This window comes from Lithobates pipiens, unplaced genomic scaffold (assembly GCF_037356315.1).
Source record: "Lithobates pipiens isolate NorthernLeopardFrog02 unplaced genomic scaffold, aLitPip1_a1.2 Scaffold_3, whole genome shotgun sequence".
NCBI classification, from domain to species: Eukaryota; Metazoa; Chordata; class Amphibia; order Anura; family Ranidae; genus Lithobates; species Lithobates pipiens.
This window is the reverse complement of record NW_027507790.1, coordinates 236,536,197-236,563,025: the sequence shown is the minus strand read 5'-3', so window position 1 is coordinate 236,563,025 and position 26,829 is coordinate 236,536,197. Positions and strand designations below refer to the sequence as shown.

At 44.2% G+C, this 26,829-nt stretch overlaps 1 protein-coding gene across 1 annotated transcript in view; it reads right to left on the bottom strand.

Moving 5' to 3' along the window:
- Positions 1–26,829, bottom strand: part of CCBE1 (collagen and calcium binding EGF domains 1) — a 550,252-nt gene that overhangs the window by 60,009 nt on the left and 463,414 nt on the right. Inside the window, exon 5 of the mRNA XM_077462907.1 lies at positions 2,031–2,168. Within this exon, the coding sequence (XP_077319033.1) occupies positions 2,031–2,168 (138 nt within the window). The remainder of the gene's footprint in view (positions 1–2,030; positions 2,169–26,829) is intronic.

Here is a 26,829-nt window from a genome sequence, read left to right as displayed (position 1 = left end):
TTCGAAAAGTTCCAGACCTGAGCTAGTTTCAGATTCTGATAGGTGAACTCAGAACCCTAAATTGTACAAGGAACCTCTGTGTCTTTAATTAAAGAGTATTCAAATTTTTTTTCCGCTCTGTTTGGACAGGTATCTAACCCTTTGTATGATGATAAAGGGCTAGAAAACATATATATGTACTAAATTATTTATCTGCTGGTAGAAGGCTGAACTCAACTTACTACTAAATTTATAACCAATGTTTTTCATCAATATTCTGTAAGGCTCCTTTCACACGGAGTGCAATCCATGCCGATCAGCAGGGGACCTGTGAGCATATCTTTTGCTGAATCTGAGCTGAACGAGGCGGATGTCAGTTTTTTTAAATCCGTGCCTGTTCAGTCTGTGCCTGGTGGACATGTGCAGGACTCCACTGTTTGTTTAAATTAGGCTACCTCCAAACTGCCACTTTTAAGTCCAAAAAACTGGAAATGGATGGCCTAAAGGGTAGGTACATGTAATGGACATGAGACCATTTGCATCCACCTGTCCATGGGACTGCATGGAGCATGCAGATCTGGTCCTATTGGACGAAACACGTAGGGTGTAGCCAGTGTATATTGATGCTGTTGATCTAAGCTGCTGTCTCACGATGAGTGGCAGCACATATATGAGTTTACACTTGTTGTCTTTTGTTTTCTTTCTTGTTCAATAAATAAAAAAAAGCTACACTATGAGCAATTTTCTTTTGCCCTGTGTGAGACATATTGTGGGTTGTCTGTCTTGATTGGTGGAGCAGGAGGGTTCAAACCATTCTGATATATGTGGGGAAGGTTCTTGTCAGCTGGGGTTCCTATGATTCACCATAAAAGTCGGTCTGCAGGGGGAGGGGAGCTTTTTTTGGGTACACTTTGGTGGATTTGTCAACAGATTATATATGACAGCTTTTTATGGACAATATTTTCACAATCACTTACTGTATCAATGTTTATTTGGTTGTAGGGCGCTTAAAAAAAATATTTTAATTTAATTTAATATTTATTTCTACAAACATTATTCATTATTCATTTATTTTTTTTAACTAAAATTACTTGGAAGGCATTTAATTAAAAAAGTTTGAAACTAAAGATTCACTAAAACTGAAATCTACGAAGCTTTCTGCTAATATTGCAAAAAATTAAAAATAAAATCATCCTTTAGTGATTTGTTACTGCTCTGGAACAGGGGGAAACAATGAAAGAAATAGACTATTTTGTAACCGGCTCAAGCTGACCCTGATTTCTGTACTATCGATTGATCTTCATATTAGAGTTTACAGTCAGCATCTATATGACAGTGAAGTCTCCAAAAAGAAAACATTTCAGCTGCTCATTGGGTTTGGTTTACCAAAGGTAAATAGGCTATTTACGTTGCAAGCGAAGTTGCACTTTGCAATGGAATTTGAACCCAGAGTGAGAGACCATATGTCCAGCAGAAATATTTTTTTTTTCTTGCTCATGGCTGGGTAACATCATCACATTCACTAAGGTAAATTCCCTTGCAAAGCGAACAGCCTATTTGCTTTTAGTAAATCAAACGCATTGGTGGCAAGAAAAGCTGAGCAGAAGTAGAATTACTGAGAGGGGCTTAAAACGTAGCTGGATTTTTTCACGTGAGGGTGTGATACTCTATACCAGTGATGGCGAACCTTGGCACCCCAGATATTTTGGAACTACATTTCCCATGATGCTTCACTACACTGCAGAATGTATGAGCATCATGGGAAATGTAGTTGCAAAACATCTGGGGTGCCAAGGTTCGCCATCACTGCTCTATACAAACGAGGGGTGGAGGTGCAGGATCTCCTTTAGGGTGATCTCACAATTGGGGACCCCAAAACCTATATAAAGCCAGTGTGCAATAAACTGAAATTTTAAGATAAGCCGGACCTGCATTTGTACTGATGGAGATACATTTAGCAGAAAAATTGTTCTAATCGACTGGTTTTGGCAGAAGCTCTGAAAAAACGTGAAGTAATTGAAAGACATTAAGGAAGATGCCTGTGTTCATACCTTGATTCCCCTTGGTGCACGTTTTCCCATCCACCTCCAGGGAGTAGCCTTCGTGACAGTCGCACCTATAACTTCCTGGGGTATTGATACAGATGTGAGAGCACACCGTCTCATTCTTCAGAGTGCATTCATCAATATCTAAAAATAGACAAAAGAGATGGGGATGGAAACATTATTAGCCAATAACATAGACATGAGTCACTCTGAGAATTTTCTCTCTCTTCCATAGGATTCCTGTACATACAGCTGTACTATAGATATAGGAAAAGCAAGTGCAGCACCCTCTAGTGTGCTAAATGTAGATAGGTTTGTTGTTAGTGTAGGTAAAAATTTGTTTAGCTCAGGGTTAAAGTGGTTATAAACCCTCTATTTCAACTTCAGCTCATTATAATCTGCATAGAACAGGCAGCTAGTCGCTGCCTGTGAAATGTCACTTACTGTAAGCCCTTGTACACACGGTCGGACATTCCAACAGAAAATGTCCGATCGGACTGTGTTGTCGGATAATCTGACCGTGTGTGGGCTCCGTCGGACTGTTTCCGTCGGAATATCCGACCGACAAAGTTTTAGAGCTGGGCTATAACATTTTCTGACAACATGATCCGATCGGACTTTGTCTGATCGTTTGTAGAGAATTCCAATCGGACAAAGTGCCACACATGCTCAGATCAAATTCCTAGACCAAAGCTATTGGCTACTAGCCTGAATGTAGTCCCGTCGTAATGAAATAACGTCATCACGTTCTGAATGATCGGATTTTCCGCCAACTTTGTCCGACCGTGTGTATGCAACACAAGTTTCGGACAAAATCCGACGGATTTTGTTGTCGGAATGTCCGTCCGTGTGTACAAGGGCTTACAGTTTCCTCATAATCCATTCTGCAATCTGTAATGATGTCACCGGCGCATGCCCAGTTCGTAGCATATTTAACGGCACGCTATGTGTGCCGTTTCATTATCCACAGCATGTCAGCTTATTTCCTTTCACTCTGAACGGCACAGGAAAGGAAGCCTCACAATACTGTGCCCTCCTCCTCACCTTCCTGGATAGAGGCTTGATTTACACATGACCGCGAACGCGCAAGATTAACACAGGAAAGGAAAGGAAAGGAAGGGCAGAAATGACGTCCACACAAGAGCCAGTAATCAATAGTAAAGATGGCGCAGCCGATTCCCGGAAGAAGGGAAAATTTATAAAAGCAAAAAAAGGTATTTCCAAACCTTGTTTTAGTGAAATTTTTGCATGCAAGACTTCTATATACATTGCTGCATTTTAATTTAAAAAAAGGGGGAAAAAATCTGGGGATTACTTCCTCTTTAAGCCTGAGCTATGAATCTGGCACAGGGTTTAGTAACTCAGGGCTGGGTGACTCATCCTACCAGCTTCTCTGGTACCCCCACACTGTTTTCTGGGACATTGGAGAATGTTCTAGACATAGTGGGTGGAGGTTAGGAAAAGCTGCTTGGCATAATTATGAGGGCCTCAGCCAATCCCCAGTAAAGGGCTGGCAGGGGGCAGGCCACCACATAAATAGGCATGAGTCATTCCAGGACAGGCAGCTGGATGAAAGACGGAGATGGAGTGCTGAGGAGGCTGTCGGTGGCCCATGACGGTGCCCCCTAGTATAGGAGGGGGAGGGGCTCAGGTCACACGGAGGAAACCCTTCCTGGAGGCACGGGAGCAAGGAGAGAGGACAGCGGGAGCAGGTCAGCATGTCTGGAAGATCTAAGAGTCAACCAGGTGTGTTGGTGAGTGTAAGTCTTGAGGACTATGGAAAGAAGTTAGCATGGAGGGCTAGTGAATGGGACAGCTGCAGCCAGGTGGGTTGTCAGCACTTGAGGTGGTGCTGGGATCAGTAGCCACAGGACTGATGCAAGCTGGACACTGAAATTCTACTACACATCTAAGGGACTTTGGGTTCCTGCCTGTAATGGGCCATTAATGGGCCTGTAATGGGCAATGGGCTTTCAGCTGACTGAGTGACTGTCAGGTCATTATTTCATGGCTAGTTCAGACTCATGCTAACCATTGCAGACTGTAAGATCTAATTCAAATGGGGAACCACCAAACATGATATTATGCATGTGTAGACTGAGGTTCTCCTTTTATAGTTTAGTCAAATTTTTTAGTAATTCGTTTTTTTAGATTTGCATGGTCATAGTTCATATTCAAATTGCACTTGCCTTAATCTTCAATGTGTGTCTGGGAATGGAGCAAGTAAGACTGCTGAATGAGTGCAGTAACAGACGTAATTTATGTAATAAGCCACCATAGGCATATATTGTTTTCAGACAAAATCTATTGACAGACTTAAATTGTGATATGGGGGACAGTAGTTTAAAAAAGAAAGAACTGCTGAGCATGTATGAGTAAACATTACTGCCTGTAGTACATACTATATGGAAAGTTATAGTTAAGAGAAGCTATTGTAAAAAAAGCTAGTATTGTATTAAGGAGGTAGAAGGTTTGTTAGAAGTCCTCCATTTACTATCACTATTACTATTATTATCTACTGCAGATCACTTTTCAGTGGGACACATGTATGAACGAGCCCTGAGCCCTTGTACACACGGTCGGAGATTCCAACAACCAAATCCGTCGGAGTAATTCCGACTGATTAATTAATTAAGAGGTCCGGAAGTGATGTTGCATACACACGGTCGGAATAAGTTGTCAGAAAATCCGATTGTACATAACGTGATGACGTTATTTTGTTACGGCGGGACTACGTTCAGGCTAGTAGCCAATAGCTTTGGTCTAGGAATTTGATCTGAGCATGCGTGGCACTTTGTCCGTCGGAGTAGGCTACACATGATTGGAGTATGTCCGATAGGAGCATTTTGTTGGAAAATTTTACCGGCAAGTTGGAAAACTTGGTTCGTCGGATATTCCGATGGAAACAGTCCGATGCAGACCATATACAGTCGGAATATCCGACAAAACGGTCCGATAGGAAACATTCCGTCGGAATCTCCGACCGTGTGTACAAGGGCTTAGAGAAAGGCATAGCGGCCAGAGGTGGGAGCTAAAAACTGGCATAGACAACTTTCAAATTGCTTTAGCATGTTTCTAAGCAGGTAAGACCAGCATGCAAGGAGGGCCTACTGTAATAGAGCCAGTTGGCTGTATCTGCTCTCAGGTCAAAATTTCCCAGTCCTCGCCTAAAGTAAAGCAAAACTTTTCAAGCCAGAGGTCTTCGGAAATGTTATAGACTGTAAACCAAACACTGCATCTCAACCAAAAACAAAGCTAAGGCAAGTAGATAAAATGTCTTTAAGAATCCACTGTACATTAGAAGCAAATCATTTTATTGGATTTCCCCTGACACAACTATTGGTTTTAGTCAACCGGTTCTCATCACCAACAGTCATGCCCATTGCTGGCCACCCGAGGACACATTTAAGAGGACTTTAGGGGAGTTGAGAAGATTCTCATCTCTTGGATGGCAGGATGAAATTTCCATTAGAACTGATGAGGCAGTCAAAATATTACTCTATACCTACAAGTGCTGCTGATGAAAATGTCTCCTCCGAGATTCCTTAACAGTCCTCGCCTGAACCGAATAATTGGACCATTCATTAGGCCACAAAGCAGTTACTGGACAATACGTGCATGAAGAATGGGGGTAGATGCTGCACTGAGTTACTCAGGCTTGGAAATGATTTTTAATCTTATGGACGTATTGGGTTTCAGATTTTTCCTTATAGATGTGATGTTGCTATTTTACGAGAGTTTCAGCAGTGGTGATTGACTTGTGGCTGCTGCCAAACACAGCACATCATACATCCATTTTTATATAAGACATCAATAACAGCCTCTTAGTGTACACCAGAGAGCACTTTACACCGATAGAGTGTAGTACTTAACCCATGTTTTCCCACTGTTATTTCTGAAAGTCTTCCCATTTATTGTTATTTATTTGGCCTGACTGTTTGCAGAAGTAAATGGGTAAAAGAGGTGACTATAAGAACGATTTCACGGTCAAATTAAAGGAGAACCAAACCAAACTTAAAGTGAATGGGCTGGGTCTGAGGCCTAGGCTCACGCTGCCTTGCTGGAGGTACTAGTCCCAGGATTGGAGCTGATCCTGGAAAAAAGCAGCAGGGAGGAACTTCAGCTGCTGGAGGTGCCTGAAAAGTTGGAATTTGACTTGGACTTTGCAGAGTCTGGTATCTCATCTAGTGAGTTCATGTAGCATCTGCACTACAGTCAAGTTTTTTTTTTCAAAAATCACAGTGTGCCACCGCTTCTCTGCATGACTGGGCTTGTGAGATAGACTCCCTTTGCCATCTAGAACAGATGGCCTTCTGACAAATGGACAACACTAAGATTACTTGCACAATTTCTTACACCACAGTGTATTGGTTATAGCTTGCACTTATACTACTGGTTTGGAACGATCAAAGAGGCACTGAACTTCCTCCCCTTTTCTACTTGTGCCCCCTTTTCCCCTCCACTTCTCATTCCCCTCCACCCCCCCCTTTTTTTTTTCTTCCCTCTCACGTATCTGCTTCCTTTCCCTTGCCTGAGCTTCTTGCACATCTCTTCCTTGTTGCTACAACTCAACTTCAAAATGCTACTCGGCATCCTACCTACCTGGAATACAGCAATGAGCTTCTTACTGAGTGGCTGTTTTTTTTCTATTACTACAGGTATCTGACTTTCCTTCTGTGTACTGGTTTCCATCTTGAATTGGTATCATAATACCCTTTCTTTTTTACCCCAACATCTTACGATTATTGGGGGTTATTGATTTGTAAGATCAGGTTTCTATAGTTCATTGTTATTTTTCAGCTGACTACACTTTGTGATATCCTTCTCTTGTCTTGAATTTTTTTGCAACCAAAAAGGAACAATAAAATAAACTAAACTAAAAATTACAGGGTGCCAATCTGGCTTAAAAGTCATTTTACCTGTTATGACTGTAATTGAATTCTGGAGTCTGCTGGATTCTTTGGGTGTCCTGTAAACCTTATCTTTTTGGCTAAAAGGTGATTGGTGCCCATCTATCCACAACCCTAATATAAGTCAAGGACATAACCCTGAGATGAAGTGTCAGTCCACCTGACTTCTGGGGGTTACAAAGAGCCTCCAAAGGGTAAGGAGGTACTACATACTGATTTGGGTGCCTTTTCAATTTAGTTTTCTTTAGAATTGGCCCTTACTTCTTAGCCCTTGTACACATGGTCAGAGATTCCGACAACCAAATCCGTCTGAGTAATTCCAACGGATTAATTCTGGAAGAGGTCCGGAAGTGTTGTTGCATACACATGGTCGGACTAAGTTGTCAGAAAATCCGATTGTACATAACGTGATGACGTTATTTCGCTACGACGGGACTACGTTCAGGCTAGAAGCCAATAGCTTTGGTCTAGGAATTTGTTCTGAGCATGCATGGCACTTTGTCCGTCGGAGTAGGGTACACATGATCGGAGTATGTCCGATAGGAGCATTTTGTCGGAAAATTTTACTGGCAAGTTGGAAAACTTGGTCCGTCGGATATTCCGACGGAAACAGTCCGATGCAGACCACACACATTTGGAATATCCGACAAAATGGTCCGATAGGAAACATTCCGTCGGAATCTCCGACCGTGTGTACAAGGGCTTAGAGATACTGTAGGTCCTCGTTAGCTACTATTACAATGTCCACAAGTATCATCTCGATGGTCATTATGAGTTGAGTGATATGTATGAGAAAGATTAGTGATACATAAGTATAAGAAGAATAAATGAAAAAGATAAAGTGTAAGAAGTATTTATGAGAACGTTGAGTGAAAATTTGCATAAGGAGAGTAAGTGACACCTACATTATTTAAAAGGAGAATACCCGAGAAAGAAAAATAAGAAGTGTGAGTATGCGTATTATGAGAAAGCTAAGTGTGAAGTATGAGGAAGGTGAGGGAGAAGTATGTATGAGAAAAGTAATTTAGAAGTATTTATGAGCTGAGTGAGATGTACAAGGTAGACAAGTGATACTCATGTATGAGGAGATGAAATGAGAAAGAAGTGTACAAAGTATTTATGATAAAGCTGTAAGCTATATAAGGAAGATGAGGATACATATGTATGAGGAGGATGAGGAGGATAAATAAGATGGGTGAAAAATATTTATGAGAAGTACCTATGAAATAACGTGCAAATATCAATCGGTGCAAACAAAATCTACAGTGTATAGATAGTGATTAAAATCTAATAAGAACTGGGACTGGGTACAGAATATGAATGGGGTAATTCTTAAGGAAAGAGTAATATATATAAGACAGGGAGGAATTAAAAAATTAGATAAGATCTGGAAATTGTGGTGTGAGAAAATGAATAGAAATATCTATATGTAAAAGTGGAAAGGTTATTAGACATGTAGTAGAGAGATAGGAAAACTCTCATGAGTGGAATGGAGGGGAGAATGTTGGAGGGATTGGAAGGAAGGGATGAGGGAAAAGGGGGCTTATTGTCTTATTATCTAGTTCTCTGTTTTTTTTTTTTATATATAAAGGTATGTGAATGATGTTTGTTTTGTTTAAATTGAAAAGAAATTAATAAAGATATAAAAAAAAAAAAATCTAATAAGAAACGTAGCCGCTGTCACATAAAAGTGATTTCACCCCACTTACAAAATTATATAAACCAAAACAGTGCTGCACTACTACATAAATATAAAATTTTTTGAGGGGATAGCACATTTCCACTGTTATGCAAGCTGTACACTCACTACTTTACATTGTAGTAAAGTGTCATTTCTTCAGTGTTAAATAAAATGAATAAATTGCGGCGCTACCAAAAACTAAAATGAAATATATCAAAACACGTTATAGTGTAAAAAAATATATATATAAGGCAACCAAAGATGAGTGTAACTCACTCTAGTGATAGAAGTGCAATGTGGGGCAATATATAATATAGCATCTAATGAACTGATAAATGTGCATAAATAATCTAGGGCAATAAATAACGTGACATCTGATACAATGAAAAATGTGCATACATAATCAAACAATCATGCTGTCACCAGTGAAGAGCTCGGACCTGTCCGCCATCCGCTGTCATCCCCCTCCGATGTGTCCGGACTGGACGGTGCTGCCGCGCTGCTCACAGTACCTACCGCCCTGCCCGCTCAGGATTAACCGTATATGTACAGGGGCATTTGCTTTGCTGGACGGATAAGGATGGATCTGCTTATGCTTGCATACTGAGCTTGTATACTAAGCATTTGAGGTGAGAGGCTGGGGGAAACTGGTGGTGCACAAGCTTTGCACTGAAGTTAGCCGGTGGATAGCCACGTGTTTGAGAGTCACCTTTTACTTTATGCATGGACTTTGTTATACGCTCACGAAGCAAGTGCATGGACTTTTTTTGAAGAGCACTATATATTATTGCATTGTTTGCACATGTTTTTGTAGTAACCCTTTTTTTGCATTTGTGGATTGGGTCATCACTTCATGCATGATTGTTTGATTATGTATGCACATTTTTCATTGTATCAGATGTCACGTTATTTATTGCCCTAGATTATTTATGCACATTTATCAGTTCATTAGATGCTATATTATATATTGCCCCACATTGCACTTCTATCACTAGAGTGAGTTACACTCATCTTTGGTTGCCTTATATATATATATTTTTTTACACTATAACGTGTTTTGATATATTTCATTTTAGTTTTTGGTAGCGCCGCAATTTATTCATTTTATTTATTTCTCCTTTGGTGCAGAGATCACTATTTCTTTGCTGGCTGCTTCCACACATTTTTATTTATATATTTATATATTTATGTTCACTATACACGTTTTGTAGTTCGCTTCTTTCCACACATTTAGTAGTGAGGTGTAGCGCATTAGTACTTTTTTATCATTTCTTCAGTGTTGTCACATGAAAAGATAAAATATTGACAAAAATGTCAGGGGTGTACTCACTTTTGTAAGAAACTGTAAGTAAAATCAGCAGTGTTCCCCTGTGGGGATAATGAAGATTGCTGGCGTGGTGTGGACACTTAACCTCCTCTATCCCAGGCACCTACTTTGGGTTCTGCTGAACCCAGATCATCTCACCAAATGAGATATAATATGCAAAAAAAAAAAGGCAACATCTAGTGCTCGCCGTCTGAGATAATTTATTAATATAAAAAATGGCCTGTGCTGGCTGTATCAACAAACAGACAATATAGTCTTGAGATGGGCGTAATGTGACGTCAGTACGCAGGCTCTGCCCCCTAGACGCGTGTCGTCAGGGCGTTGACTTCTTCAGTAGGACCCCTACTGGGAAGGTATTTAGTCCCTCTTCTGCTGTTACGCCTTGCTCCAGCGTTTTGCTTGCTGCCAGATACTGCTAGCTGTTATCTTGTCCCTGCTCTTTGACTATGCTCTCTGCCTAGTATCTTTACCCTGAGCCCTGCTAGCTTGTTCCTTTTCCCTCTTGTTCCTGATCAGTTTTGGTTTCCCCCTTCCTATATGTTCCCTGCATCTCGCTTCCCTGTGTTCCCCATTTGTATATATTGTATATAATTAGTTTGATAGTTAGAATTTCTGTTATTCTGTTCTATTCTGGTCATTTATTTAGGTATTTTGTCACTGGGTTTTTGGTTTACTTATAGCTTTATGTTTGCTGCTGATTGGATGTCTTGTTATACTATAAATACATTTGTTTGTATATAATCCTCAGACAATTCTTTGCTGCTCTTTCTCTTTTCCAAGATCTGTGTGGCACACAGAGACACACAACAGAAAAGTTGAGTCAATCTTTCACCATTTTAACTGGTTGCAGGTGTGATTTCTATATTATCAGTGCCTGTTAATTGACAGAGGGGAGTTTAATTACAAATTACAGGAGCATCGTTTTGTTTATTTGTATTTGAACCGATTAGAATATTCGAAATTCTAACAGTTTTCAAATCAATTTTGAATAGTTTTCAAAGTCGAATTGTTTTTGAATCATTTTGAATAGTTTTCAAAGTTGAGTCATTTTCAAATTCAAAGATTTTTCGAATTCGAAAAGTTTTCATATTAGAATTCGAAATGTATTTGAATACTTTTCGAATTGGAATTGTTTTCCATTTTCCAAAGAGAATAAAATTGAATATAAAATAAAGGAGGAGAATAGAAAAAAATATAATAAAATATAAAAGAATATAAAAGAAAAGAAAATAATAGAATAGAATGAAATAGAAACAAATAGAATAGAATAAAAATAGAAATAATATAACCATCTGCTGAAATTCGAATAGAAAAGAATAGAATAGAAAAGAATATAGTTAAAAAAACAATACAACAAAATAGAAATAATATAACCATTTCCCAAAATTTGAATAGAATCAATTTGTATTTCAATGGAAAAGAAAAGAATAGAATAGAAAATAACAGAATAGTATAGAAAAAACAAAGAATAGAATAGAAAGAATATAACCATCTTCCTATTCTAATCTATTATTTTCTATTCTATTCAAATTCAAATTAATTCTATTTGAATTTTGGGAAATGATTATAGTTTTTAATTCTATTATTTTCTCTTCTATTATAGCCTATCCTATTTTTTTTTTTATTATTTTCTATTTGTTTCTATTTTGTTCATTTCTGTTCTTTTATTTTCTATTTTGTTCCGTTTTACTATATTATATTCTATTCTTTTATTTTCTGTTATATTCTTTTCTATGCTATTATATTATTTTTCTATTTTATTCTTTTATTTTCTATTATATTTTATTTTCTTTGGAAATTGGAAAGCTGTTCGAATTTAAAAACTTTTCAAATTCGAATTTGAAAACTATTCAAATTCAAAAACTATTCTTAATTGATTTAAAAACTATTCAAAATGATTCAAATTTTGTCCACATTTTTTTACCGTTATTATGGATTGGTTTAAATTCGGTACTATTGTAATTCGGATATTCGGATGTATCTATTTTTCCGAAAATCAAACGAACTGCAGTGCACATGTCTAATTGATAATTATGAGAAAGGAAAATGAGAAAAAAGTGTAAGCAGTGTTTATGAAACAAGTGAGATGTATGTTTATGAGTGAGGTGTATGAGGAGGATGAGTGATACATATGTATGAAGAGAATAAATAAAAAAGAACTGTAAGAATATTCATGGGAAAACTGAGTGAAGAGCATGTATGAGGAGGATTTGTGAGGAAGAAGATTGATAAGTAAATTAATTTTGAAACAGTAGGAGAACTGCGACTTAAGTTTTGAAGATTACTATTCAAGTCACCAATCATAGAAGTAAATGTCGAATAAGTGGCAGAGGCCCGGGGAAAGAGTGAGCAGACAGTGACGAGGACTATTAACCGCTTAAGGACTGCCTCCTGCACATATACGTCGGCAGAATGGCACGGCTGGGCACAAGCACGTACCTGTACGTTGCTCTTTAAGTGCCCAGCCGTGGGTCGCGAGCGTGCCACCGGCAGCGCGCTCGCGACCCAGTCCTGAGCTCTGTGGCCGCGGGACCCGCGGACCCGATCACGCTGGTGTCCCGTGATCAGGTCACAGAGCTGAAGAACAAGGAGAGGTCTGTGTAAACAAACCTCTCCCCGTGAGTTCTACTGTGGCTATCACTGATCGTCTGTTCCCTGTTATAGGGAAAGACGATCAGTGATGTCACATGCTAAGCCACGCCCCCTACAATAAAAAAAACACACGTCACACATAACCCCTCCTAGCCCCCTAGTGGTTAACTCCTTCACTGCCAGTGTCATTTACACAGGAATCAGTGCATTTAAATAGCACTGATTGCTGTATAAATGACAATGGTACCAACAATGTGTCAAAAATGTCCGATGTGTCCGCCATAATGTAGCAGTCACAATAAAAATCGCCATTACTAGTAAAAAAAAATATTAATAAAAATGCTATAAAACTATCCCCTATTTTTAAACGCTATAACTTTTGCGCAAACAATCAATAATCGCTAATTGCGTTTTTTTATGCCAAAAATATGTAGAAGAATACATATCGGCCTAAACTGAGGGAAAAAAATGTTTTTTTATATATTTTTTTGAGGATATTTATTATAGCAAAAAGTAAAAATATAGCATTTTTTTCAAAACTGTCGCTCTATTTTTGTTTATAGCGCAAAAAATAAAAACCGCAGAGCTGATCAAATACCACCAAAAGAAAGCTCTATTTGTGGAGAAAAAAGGATGGCAATTTAGCTTCGGAGCCATGTCGCATGACCGCGCAATTGTCAGTTAAAGCGATGCAGTGCCGAATAGCAGAAAGGGGCTTGGTCCTATGGCTGCAAATTGGTCCGGGGCTTAAGTGGTTAATGAACAATGAGTTTTGAGGGTTGAGGTTTGAAGGAGGTGTCCATTCATTACCGGTTGAAGGAAGAGTGAGGAGTAACATATGTGTGTTGAATTACTTTAAAAAAAGGAGCTCTTACTAGATTGTTAGGATGCAGGAAGAGTTCAAGTTGTAGACTTTAGATATATTATATACATAATAAAATCTTTGTTGAGCATCTTGTGTGTCTACGATCGGCAAACAAAGAACATATGCCCTTTTTTGTAGTGGATGTGGCCGTACTCCATTAGACATCTCATAAAGGTAGTTGGCTGTTGTCTGTGCCTATTGAGCTATATTTTTACATTTGGCGGAAATGTACTATGATATCAGTATTTTCTTCCTAGATTCCATTATCCTCTGCTTTATACCGTGCCTTGAAAAAGTATTCATACCCCTTGAAATTCTCCAAGTTTTTGTCATGTTACAATCAAAAACGTTTTATGTGATAGACCAACACAAAGTGGCACATCATTGTGAAGTGGAAGGAAAATGATAAATGGTTTTCAAATATTTTTACAAATAAATATGTGAAAAGTGTGGCGTGCATTTGTATTCAGCCCCCCTGAGTCAATAGTTTGTAGAACACCTTTCACTGCAATTACAGCGGCAAGTTTTTTGGGGGGCTTTGCACATCTAGAGTGACATTTTTACCCATTCTTCTTTGCAAAATAGCTCAAGCTCTGTCAGATTGGATGGAGAGCATCTGTGAACAGCAATTTTCAAGTCTTGCCACAGATTCTCAATTGGATTTAGGTCTGGACTTTGACTGGGTCATTCAAAGGGCCGGTACACACGATCAGTCTTTTTGAAAACAAACATGCAAATTAGCTGTTTTAAGGCAACATCCGACCATGTTTAGCCTCCATCAGACAAACTTTTTTGGTTTTCATCACATTTTTGTTGGCTGCGCGAACGGACAAAATTTTCGACAACATAAGTCCGATGGAGCAAAGTCGGATCGTGTGTACACACCCCCCTACACTTTTTTTTAAAACAGTGTTAAAAAAAAAAAGGTAAAAGAAATAAGTAAAAAAATATAAAAATTTTTAACGCTCCCCGTCCCGCCGAGCTCGCGTGCAGAACACATATGTGAGTATGAAAACGCATATGAAAACAGTGTCCACACCACAAACCAGACAAAAGTCTGATCGTGAGTACGAGCCTAAAAAATCTCTGAGGGCTTCACAGAACAGCTGTATTTATCCTGAGATTAAATTACACACAGGTGGACTCTACTAATTAGATGACTTCTAACTGGTTCTAATAGATTTTAGTTAGGGGTATCAGAATAAAAGGAGCTGAATACAAATGCACACCACACTTTTCACTATTTATTTGTAAGAAATGTTGAAACCATTTATCATTTTCCTTCCACTTCACAATTATGTGCCACTTTGTGTTGGTCTATCACATAAAATCTCAATAAAATACATTTACGTTTTTGGATGTAACATGACAAAATGTGGAAAATTTCAAGGGGTATGAAAACCTTTTCAAGGCACTGTATGATAAAACATGGAATATATTTTATATATAGAGAAATGCTAAACAGCCTCCCGTGTCTATAGAGTGATAGCTTCTGGGTCATGATCTTACAAGTGATCACCATCAGTCTGTTTTATTCAGTTGTCTATCTCCCTCGCAATGACAGCTGCAATCTGCCATACATTTTAATCCTATATCTGTTTCCAGTAGTAAACACCTCATTTAAAGCCCCATGTTTACTGGACGTCAACTGATACACTCCATTCTACGTGAGGGTTTTTAGATCCCCCGGGTAATGAAAAATTGCATCACATTTTTATTTTTTGTTTCTTGAGTGTCTGAGATCGTGAGACTAAATAAAGAATATTTCAGGAATGACTTTTGAAAAACAGTTCCATAGTTTACCATGTGAATATTTCTTTTTTCAGAGCTAACCATCTGGTTCAGGCAGTGTCCAACATCAATGAAAAGCAGAACACGTAAGTGTCCACAAGATTTATACTGTGACATTAGAAGCAGTTCATAAAATAGACAAAGGCTGAGCGGGCGCCAATATTTTCTTTTTTAATATTCAGTGAATTTCTATCATAATATATGCCAGTGCGCCTGACTGTAATGAGCAAAGATGAACAAGTAATGGAATCGGACAGAAAAATAGCTTTAGAGCTAGAAGATAAATACAAAAAAAATTAATATTATCTAAAGAGCAAAAGTTTCTAGAGTAGAAGGAAACAGATTATTACATGATGACCATTTGACTAGTGGAGGTAAATTCAACTCACCTACAGACAAGCGAATGCTGGAAATTTTCAACATGGGCATATGGCCCATTAACAGATGGAAATACTAATACTCCCATAAAGGGAACCTGTGATCAGACTATTAAAATCAAAGGATTTCCAGAAAAGTAAATGGAATAGTTATAAAGTAACATAAGTTGCCATCACCCTTGCACAGTTAGTTTCCAACAGGGGTGCTTGGGTAAGGCAGTTACTTGCATGGTTTCTCAAGGTCAACTTGAGTCTTTAGTCTATAAGGATTTGCCTAAAAAAATCTTAAGTCTCCTTAGCCCTTGTACACACGGTCGGATTTTCCGACGCAAAATGTCAGATCGGGCCATGTTGTCGGATAATCCGACTGTGTGTGGGCTCCATCGGACTGTTTCCATTGGAATATCCGACGGACAAAGTTTGAGAGCTTGGCTATAAAATTTTCCGACAACATGATCCGTTCGGGCTTTGTCCGATCGTTTGTAGAGAATTCCGATCGGACAAAGTGCCACGCATGCTCAGATCAAATTCCTAGACCAAAGCTATTGGCTACTAGCCTAAACGTAGTCCCATCCTAGCGAAAGAACGTCGTCATGTTCTGAACGATCGGATTTTCCGACAACTTTGTCCTACTGTGTGTATGCAACACCAGTTTCAGACAAAATCCGTCAGAAAAAATCAGACAGATTTTGTTGTCGGAATGTCCGACTGTGTGTACAAGGGCTTACAGTTCTACGGCATACTATAATATTATTTGTTATTTTCTGTATTATCATTTTATGCCAATGTTCACTTTACCTTTGCATATTGTATTCCATGTCTTTATTGATACTAAGCTTTATGTCAATGTATGTGTATGTAACATGCAAATTCTTTAATAAAAAAATATTGGATAAAAAAAATTAAAAATTTAAGGATTTACATACTCTAAATTTCTAAAATAAGAAAATTTGTTTAAAAACAAACTTTTTCATGACTTCTGTAACTACAGCCACTGTGGAGCAATTCATCATCAACTATCACTACAGAGACACTGAAGTCTGATTACAGTTGCTTACTGAATATCTTCTGAAGGGCACCTGCTACTTGTTTATAGAAGAAAGGTGTCAAGTATCTGATGCTATGTTACAGTACTCACAGGATCCCTCCTGGGTCTCCAGTATTTCCTAGGATCTCCAGTACTCGCCAGTATTTCCTAGGATCTCCAGTACTCTCAAGATCCCTCCTGGGTCTCTAGTATTTCATAGGATCTCCAGTACTCACAGGATCCCTTCTGGGTCTTCCAGGATTTCCATAGTCTCTAGGACCTCCAGTACTCACAGGATCCTTGCCAGGTCCTCCAGGATTTCCATAGTCTCTAGGGCCTCCAGTACTCACAGGATCCTTGCCAGGTCTTCCAGGATTTCTAGGACCTCCACTACCTCTAGGACTTCCAGACTACCCACAATTGAAGCTGGGTGTGTCCTTGACCAGAATAATATTTAACCACTTCAGGAGCACCGCACGCTGATATACATCCTTACTTTAAAGTGAAATATCGTTGTTATGAGAGCAGCTAGCTGTCAGGCTGGCACTTACCGAACCGATGAGTCCGCTTGGGCAGAGGGTGGTCTCCCGTACGTGTCCGACTTACAACCCCTGATAGAGCAGACAGGTGGCTGAGAGTGCGGAGTGGTAAGAGAGCCTGTGATATGGCTCCAGGAGCAGGAACTTGCAGGAAGCTTCCGGCAGCAGGTGTGTAGATAGGACACAGGCAACTGGGTACAGAACAGGAGCAGAGCAGGCAAGTCCGGGTGCAGGCAGGGTACGGCAACAGGCGGGCAGCAGAGGCACAGAAGGAGCAGGCAAAAGAGAGGTCAAACAGGCCGAGGTCAGATGCAGGCAGAGGTCAGCGGTGTCAAGGGAAAGCCGGGTCGTCAGGAGATAAGCAACAGGAACACAGGATACGAACAACGGGACAGGAACCGAGAAGCTGTTGATCAGGCAGCACCTGGGAGATGTCAGTGGCAGACCTAAATAGGCCGTTTGGCGCCAAGCACCGCGCACACGCGCGCGCCGACGCGCGCGGGCGCGCGCGCGCCCCCCCGGACGCCGGCAGACACACCAGCGGTACCCGAAGTGCCCACCACCGCGCGCTGACGCGCACCAGCGCCAGCAGGGGCACGCGAGGGCACACACCGACGCGCACCAGCGCCCACAGGAGCGCGCAACACCGCACGCACAGGAACACGCACCCCAGCACGCACCGCAGGACATCGGCGCGCACCAACACGGGTAGCACCGCGACCAACCAGGTAATGACCCTGACAGTGCCCCCTCCCTAAGGGCAGACTCCGGCTGCCCAGGTGAGCCGATCTGGAAACCTGACGGTTCTTGAAGGCCCGCAAAAGTTCCTGAGCATGTAGATTGTCCTCGGGTTCCCAGGAGTTGTCCTCAGGTCCATAACCCTTCCACTTGATGAGGTACTGGGTTACATTACCCCTCTTCCTGCAATCAAGGATTGCTTCAACCTCAAACTCCTCTTCATTGTTCACTATAACAGGTTCGGGTGGGTCGGTGGTGCGGTCAGCAAAGGGATTTGGGGTGACGGGCTTCAGTAAGGTCACGTGAAAGACCGGGTGCACTCTAAAAGAGTCAGGCAGGTTAAGTTCATATGCCACTTCGTTTATCTTCCTTTTTACAGAAAAGGGGCCCATGAATTTAGGGCCTAACTTCTTGGAAGGACAGGCCATCTTAAGGTTGACTGTAGATAACCATACTTGGCTGCCGGGAGCCAGAACGAGTTCTCCCCGTCTCCTTTTGTCAAACGCCCGTTTATAGCATTCCTGGGACCGGGCCATGGTTTCCTTTAGGAGTTGGTTGTTTTTAGAGAAGAAGTCCAATGTCTCGGAAACTGCCGGAACAAGGCATTCTGGGACTGAGCTGGGCAAGAAGGCTGGGTGGAAGCCGTAATTGGCAAAGAACGGTGTCTGGTTGATGGCGGAGTGCAAGGAGTTGTTATAGGCAAACTCCGCCATGGGTAGTAGCGAGACCCAGTCATCCTGCGAGAAAGAAGAAAAACAGCGGATGTACTGTTCCAGGGACTGATTGGTTCTCTCCGTTTGTCCGTTTGTCTGGGGGTGATAAGCGGAGGAAAAGGCCAGTTCAATTTCAAGAGACCCGCAGAGCGCTCTCCAAAACCTCGAGGTGAATTGGGCGCCTCGGTCGGAAACAATACTTGCCGGGATCCCATGCAGCCTTACAACTTCTTTGACAAAGATCTTGGCCGTCTCCATAGCCGAGGGAGTGCCCTTCATCGGGAGGAAATGGGCCATCTTGGACAGCCTATCTACGACAACAAAGATAGTGGAGAACCCCTCGGAAAGGGGGAGTTCCACGATAAAGTCCATCGAGATCATTTTCCACGGTCTCTCAGGGACAGGTAACGGTTTCAGTAGGCCCCAAGCCCGCGTCCGGCTGTTTTTATTTCGGGAGCAAGTGCTGCACGAGTCCACATAGTCCTTGCAGTCCTTAAGAAGTTGAGGCCACCAAAAGGTGCGCTGAATCAGTTCGGCAGTCTTCCGGGTACCAAAGTGTCCGGCCATCTTATGATCGTGGCAGAGTTCCAACACGTTTACCTTCAAGGCTTCAGGGACCACGATCTTGCCTTTATGCCAGAACAACCCCTCACTACAGCTGACCTCGGGGCTCGGGGGCATTCCAACAGAAGCCTGTCTGATCCGGGAGATAAGGTCCCCTTGGAGGAGCAAGAAGTTCCCAGAAGGGAGAATAGTATCAGGAGGCCGAGTCTCTTCAGGGATAGAAAACATACGTGACAGGGCATCCGGCTTGACATTCTTAGAACCAGGTCTATAGGTGATATGAAATTGAAACCGGAAAAAAAAAAGAGCCCATCTGGCTTGCCGTGGTCTAAGTCTTTTGGCAGTTCTCAAATATTCCAGGTTTTTGTGGTCAGTGTAAACCAGGATGGGATGTGCAGCACCTTCCAATAAGTAACGCCACTCCTCCAGAGCCGCCTTAATGGCCAGAAGTTCTCGGTCCCCAACATCATAGTTCCTTTCGGATGATGACAGTTTGCGAGAAAAGAACGCCACCGGGAAAAGAAGGGCCTTGGCACCCTGCCGTTGGGATAACACCGCCCCCACAGCGATTTCCGAGGCATCCACTTCCAGAACGAAGGGTAAGGCTGGGTCCGGATGTTTTAGAATAGAGGCAGAGGTGAACAGCATCTTAAGTTTTTCGAAGGCCAGCTGTGCCTCAGGGGTCCAAGAGAATCGGGTACCCTGCCTGGTCAGTTCGGTGATGGGAGCAATAATCGCAGAGAAACCCCTGATAAATTTCCGGTAGAAGTTGGAAAAACCGACGAAACGTTGTACGCCCTTCCTGTCCACAGGTGCAGGCCAGTCCAGGATGGCAGCTACTTTTTGGGGGTCCATCTTGATGCCCTCCACAGATATAACCAGGCCCAGGAATTGGATGGACTGGCGTTCAAACTCGCATTTTTCGAGTTTCGCGTAGAGCCCGTGTACCCTGAGACGAGCTAGCACACTACGGACATGTCTACGATGGTCTTCCAAGGATGAGGAAAAGATTAGGATATCATCCAGGTATGCAATTACGTATAGATCCAGGTAGTCGCGGAAGATGTCGTTGACAAAATGTTGAAAGGTTGCGGGTGCATTACACAGCCCGAAGTGCATGACAAGGTACTCGTAGTGCCCAAAACGAGTACGAAACGCTGTCTTCCACTCGTCTCCTTCTCGGATACGGATTAAATTGTAAGCTCCGCGAAGATCCAATTTCGAAAAGATGACTGCAGACCCCAGCCTCTGGAACAACTCGGGTACTAGGGGTAAAGGGTAACGGTTTTTGACAGTTATCTTATTCAATTCCCGATAGTCAATGCATGGACGTAAGGAATGGTCCTTTTTTTCGACGAAAAAAATGCCAGCACCGGCAGGGGAAGTAGACGGACGGATAAACCCTTTCTTTAGGTTTTCATCAATATACTCCTTCAGCGTGCCTAACTCCTGTTCCGTTAATGGAAAAATTCTCCCAAAGGGGACTTCGGTACCTGGTAACAGTTCAATAGGGCAGTCATAAGGCCTGTGGGGGGGGAAGAATATCTGCGCCTTTTTTGCTGAAAACATCCACAAAGTCCTTGTAGGGTTCCGGAACGGTCTGAAGCAATTTTGGATCGACATCCAAACAGAGAAGTTGAGAGGAGTTGCATGTCGGTCGGGCCAAGCAGTGTTGTTGACAGTAATCGGAAAGAAACTTGATTTCTCCTGTGGCCCAGTTAATGCTTGGATTGTGGGCCTGCAACCAGGGTATCCCCAGGATAATTGGAAACAAGGGGGAGGAGATGGCATCCAGACGCAGGTGCTCCTGGTGACAGGTGCCCATAGTAGCCAGCAGAGGAACAGTCTCTTGAGTGACAGGACCGGAACTAAGGGCGGAGCCATCGGCTAGATGTACAGCAAGCCCCTGAGCCTTGGGTATGAGCGAGATGTGATGGTTGGCAGCGAAGGTCAGATCGATAAAGCAGCTGCATGCTCCGGAGTCAATGATGGCTGACACTGGAAAACTCCCTCCTGGAAGCTGCAAAGTGAGGAGAAGGGCAAGGTGAGAACTGGGTTTTCGTAGAACAGAGGCACACGTGAAGGAAGAGGAAACACACTTACGTGTCTTGTTGGGGCAAGCCCTGACATAATGCCCAGGTTCACCACAGTAGAGACATAAGTTAAGGGTACGTCTGCGCTGCTTTTATTCAGGGGTCAACGAGGGCCGGAGTAACCCGAGCTGCATTGGTTCCGGAGCTTCCAGAGCGGGAGCAGAAGAGGTAGACGAGAACTGACCAGCAGAACTGGGAACCTTGGGGAGCACCCAGGTGGGACGGAAGTGGCTGGAGGACCTCTCCGACCGGCGTTCCCTTAACCGGCGGTCAATCTGAATGGAGAGGTTGACTAACTCATCCAGGGTTTGTGGTATTCCTACCCGTGCCAACTCATCCTTAAGGGGGTCAGAAAGTCCCACCCGGAATTGGTGACGCAAGGCGGCGTCATTCCAATCCGTGTCGGAGCTCCAACGGCGAAACTCCACTGCATAGTCCTCGGCCGCTCTGCGACCTTGTTGGAGAGAGTGTAGTGCGGCTTCTGCGGTCGCAGTCAACTGAGGGTCCTCATAGAGCTGAGACATGGCCAAGAAGAAGTTGTCAAGGCTATCCAGGGTTCCAGATTTCTGCTCCAGTAAACGATGGGCCCAGGTTTGAGGCTCGCCGGACAACAGGGATATCACAAAGCCCACCTTGGTTGCCTCTAGAGAGAATGTCCGGGGCTGCAGTGCGAAGTACAGTTCGCAGGAGTTGCGAAACGCACGATACTTGGTGCGATCGCCGGAAAACCTCTCGGGTGTAGGTACCCTTGGCTCTGGAGGAAGCATCACTACGGAGGGTGCAGATGAAAGACCGGTGGGGGAGGTTCCTTGAGGGTTAGATGAGGAGGACAAGGCTTGGACTTGCTCTTCCAACCTTGAGTAGCCATCCTGGAGACTCTTCACGGCTTGGGTCAGACCGGCCAAATGTCTGCATAACTCATCCATAGGGGAGGCCCCCTGCCCGGACTCAGTCATGGCTGCCTGATACTGTCAGGCTGGCACTTACCGAACCGATGAGTCCGCTTGGGCAGAGGGTGGTCTCCCGTACGTGTCCGACTTACAACCCCTGATAGAGCAGACAGGTGGCTGAGAGTGCGGAGTGGTAAGAGAGCCTGTGATATGGCTCCAGGAGCAGGAACTTGCAGGAAGCTTCGGCAGCAGGTGTGTAGATAGGACACAGGCAACTGGGTACAGAACAGGAGCAGAGCAGGCAAGTCCGGGTGCAGGCAGGGTACGGCAAAAGGCGGGCAGCAGAGGCACAGAAGGAGCAGGCAAAAGAGAGGTCAAACAGGCCGAGGTCAGATGCAGGCAGAGGTCAGCGGTGTCAAGGGAAAGCCGGGTCGTCAGGAGATAAGCAACAGGAACACAGGATACGAACAACGGGACAGGAACCGAGAAGCTGTTGATCAGGCAGCACCTGGGAGATGTCAGTGGCAGACCTAAATAGGCCGTTTGGCGCCAAGCACCGCGCACACGCGCGCGCCGGCGCACGCATTGGCGCGCGCGCGCCCGCACGCGCGCGCGCCCCCGGACGCCGGCAGACACACCAGCGGTACCCGAAGTGCCCACCACCGCGCGCTGACGCGCACCAGCGCCAGCAGGGGCACGCGAGGGCACACACCGACGCGCACCAGCGCCCACAGGAGCGCGCAACACCGCACGCACAGGAACACGCACCCCAGCACGCACCGCAGGACATCGGCGCGCACCAACACGGGTAGCACCACGACCAACCAGGTAACGACCCTGACACTAGCTGCCATAACCCCGGTATCCTCTTCTTCAGCCGGAGGTCCGCTTTCCGATAAGAGTGGTCTCTGTGGCGAGATCACTTTTATCGGAGGCGGAAGAAGCCCCCCCCCTCTCATCGCACTCCGGTGCCCTGCGGAGCTGTCAGCAGCAGCAGAGGCGATGGGATCTTCACCCTTGCTGGGCATGGAGACGAGTGAGGGGAAGATAGCCCCCAACTGTCTCCATAACATTGCAGGGCGGAAGCCATGTTAAAACATCACTTCCGCCTAAAGCTCTTAAAGAGCCATATTTTTTTTAAATGACAATTTTTAAAAAAAAATTGCATTTTAGTGTAAATATGAGATGTGAGGTCTTTTTGACCCCAGATCTCATATTTAAGAGGTCCTGTCATGCATTTTCTCTATTACAAGGGATGTTTACATTCCTTGTAATAGGAATAAAAGTGACACATTTTTTTTTAAAACAGTGTAAAAAAAATAAAGGTAAAATAAATAAGTAAAAAAAAAATAAAAAATTTTAACACTCGCTCGCGTGCCGAAGCGAACGCATATGTGAGTATGAAAACGCATATGAAAACGGTGTCCACACCACAAACCACACGTGTGAGGTATGACCGCGATCGGTAGAGGGAGAGCAATATTTTTAGCTCTAGACCTCCTCTGTAACTCAAAACATGCAACCTGTAGAATTTTTTAACTGTCGCCTATGGATATTTTAAAGGTTAAAAATTTGTCGCCATTCCATGAGCGGGCGCAATTTTGAAGCGTGACATGTTGGGTATCAATTTACTCAGCGTAACATTATCTTTCACAATATAAAAAAAATGTGATAACTTTACTGTTGTCTTATTTTTTAATTCAAAAACGTGTATTTTTTTTTTTTTAAGTGCTCTTGTAAGACCGCTGCGCAAATACGGTATGACAGAAAGTATTGCAATGACTGCCATTTTATTCTCTAGGGTGTTAAAAAAATGTATAATGTTTGGGGGTTGTAAGTAATTTTCTAGCAAAAAAAACAAACAGTTTTTAACTTGTAAACAACACATCTCAAAAAGAGGCTCGGTCCTTAAGTGGTTAAAGGCATTTTTTTATTTTTTTACCTTAATGCATTCTCTTACAACAGCAGTGTAAAAGTATTGACCCCCAACCCTCCTCCATTACCTGAATTATTTAAGAGCAGCGGGAGCCATTGGCTCCTGCTGATGTCAGTCAAATCAAGTGAGGAGTGAGTGAGTGAGTAAGGCGTGTTATCTTAATTAAAAAAAGTTTTCCTTACAACCACTTTAAGCAACAGCCTTGGAAGTGGCTGGTGCTGCACCTTTTCACCAGCTACCTCATGCCGCGTACACACGATCAAACAAGCGGGTGAAAAAGTCCGGCAAACTCAAGTCCGCCAGACAATCCCCCCGTGTGTAGCCTCCGGCATACTTTTTTGACCCGAAAGTACGGCGGACTTATAAAGTAGTTTTGCACTCCAATCTTCCCGCCGGACTCGCATTTCGGCGGACAATCCGGCCGTGTGTGTGCCAGTCCGCCGTACTTTTGAAATGAACGGACTTCTCCCGCCCGGAGAAAAGTCCGCTCATTTCGAGCGGGTCTCCAGGTAGGCGGGGCCTGCGAAGGAGACATCGCGGGCCCCGCCACCTGGTATGGACTTAAAGGGGAACCCAACGTGGAAAAAATCGGCGTGGGGGTCCCCCCAAGGTCCACAACAGACCCTTGTCCAAGCACGCTACCCAGCCGGCCAGAAAAGGGGGGACGAGCGAGCGGCCCCCCTCCTGAGCCGTACCAGGCTGCGTGCCCTCAACATGGGGGGTGCCTAGGGGAAGGGGGGGCCGCGCAGTCCCCCCCACCCCAAAGCACCTTGTCCCCATGTTGATGAGGACAAGGGCCTCTTCCCGACAACCCTGGCCGTTGGTTGTCGGCGTCTGCGGGCGGGGGGCTTATCGGAATCCGGGAGCCCCCTTTAATAAGGGGGCCCCCGGATACCGGCCCCCCACCCTATGTGAATGAGTATGGGGTACCATATACCCCTACCCATTCACCTGTAAAATAAAGTACAAAAAAAAACACAACACACAAGATAAAATAGTTTATTGCACAGCTCCGGGGGTCTTCCGCCTTCGGGGGTCTTCTCGCCGGACTCCTCCGCTATCTTCTTGTAGCTCTTTTGCTAGTGGAGGAGCCCAGCTTTCTTCCTCGCCACGGCCTCTTCTTCTGACTTCGGGGGTCTTGTCCCCCTCTTCGGTTCTTCTGCCGGTCTTCTGTCGCCACCGCCTTCCGTTCTTCTTCTTCTCCTGGAGATGTTGACTCAACGCTCTCTCCGGCCACAATGACAGGGACGCGCTGCGCAGCGACTTATATAGTGACAAGGGCGGGGTCATCGGTTGATGTCACATGGGTTGATGTCACATTGTGACCCCGCCCCCTTACGATGTCACAGTCCCGGAGGATGATGGGACTGTTGCCATGTGACATCAACCCATGTGACATCAACCCATGTGACATCAACCGATGACCCCGCCCCTTGTCACTATATAAGTCGCCGCGCAGCGCGTCCCTGTCATTGCGGCCGGAGAGAGCGTCGAGTCAACATCTCCTGGAGAAGAACGGAAGGCGGCGGCGGGGGCGGTGGCGGCAGAAGACCGGGCCACCGCCTGTAAAAGAGCTATAAGAAGGCGCGGTGGCCCGGCAGAAGAACCGAAGAGGGGGACAAGACCCCCGAAGTCGGAAGAAGAGGCCGCGGCGAGGAAGAAAGCCGGGCTCCTCCGCTAGCAAAAGAGCTACAAGAAGATAGCGGAGGAGTCCGGCGAGAAGACCCCCGAAGACGGAAGACCCCCGTGTTGTGTTTTTTTTTGTACTTTATTTTACAGGTGAATGGGTAGGGGTACATTGTACCCCATACTCATTCACATAGGGTGGGGGGCCGGTATCCGGGGGCCCCCTTATTAAAGGGGGCTTCCGGATTCCGATAACCAATGACCAGGGTTGTCGGGAAGAGGCCCTTGTCCTCATCAACATGGGGACAAGGTGCTTTGGGGTGGGGGGCCGCGCGGCCCCCCCTTCCCCAAGGCACCCCCCATGTTGAGGGCACGCGGCCTGGTACGGCTCAGGAGGGGGGCCACTCGCTCGTCCCCCCTTTCCTGGCCGGCCGGGTAGCGTGCTCGGACAAGGGTCTGTTGTGGATCTTGGGGGGACCCCCACGCCGATTTTTTTTGGCGTTGGGCTTCCCCTTTAAGTCCATACCAGGTGGCAAAAGTTTCCTTCGCGGGCCCCGCCTACCTGGAGACGCACTCAAAATGAGCGGACCTTCCTCCGCGTGTGTGGGCGAGTCCGTTCATTTCAAAAGTAGGGCGCATAGTACAGCGGACTAAGTACGCCGTATTAGTCCGCTGAAAAAGTGCCGTGTGTGGGCAAGTAGCCCGTTCGGAAAGTCCGATGGACAGTCTGGCGGGAAGTCTGCCAGACTAAGTCCGTCGGATAGTCTGCTACGTGTGTACGCGGCATAAGAACTAAAGTTCTATAATATTTACCTGCCATTTTCCTGTTTTTTGCTGACCTGCATTGACTTGACTACTTTCCTGCTTGCTGCCTGCCAAGACCCCTGCCTGGACCTGACCACTGTATGGCTTGATGTCTGCCAAAACCCCTGAATGGTCCTTACTACTTCCTCACTTGCCATTCGCCAAGACCACTACCTCGATCAGACTCTAACTTGCTCCCCCTAGAACTCGCATCTGACTACTCTGCTGCCCTGATGCTTTGTACACAATCTCTGCATTGTAGCCTTCCCATTCCAGCCTCCCAATGGTGGGGTGGGGATCCTGGGGGCTGTGACCTGGTGCCAGTTTGCAGC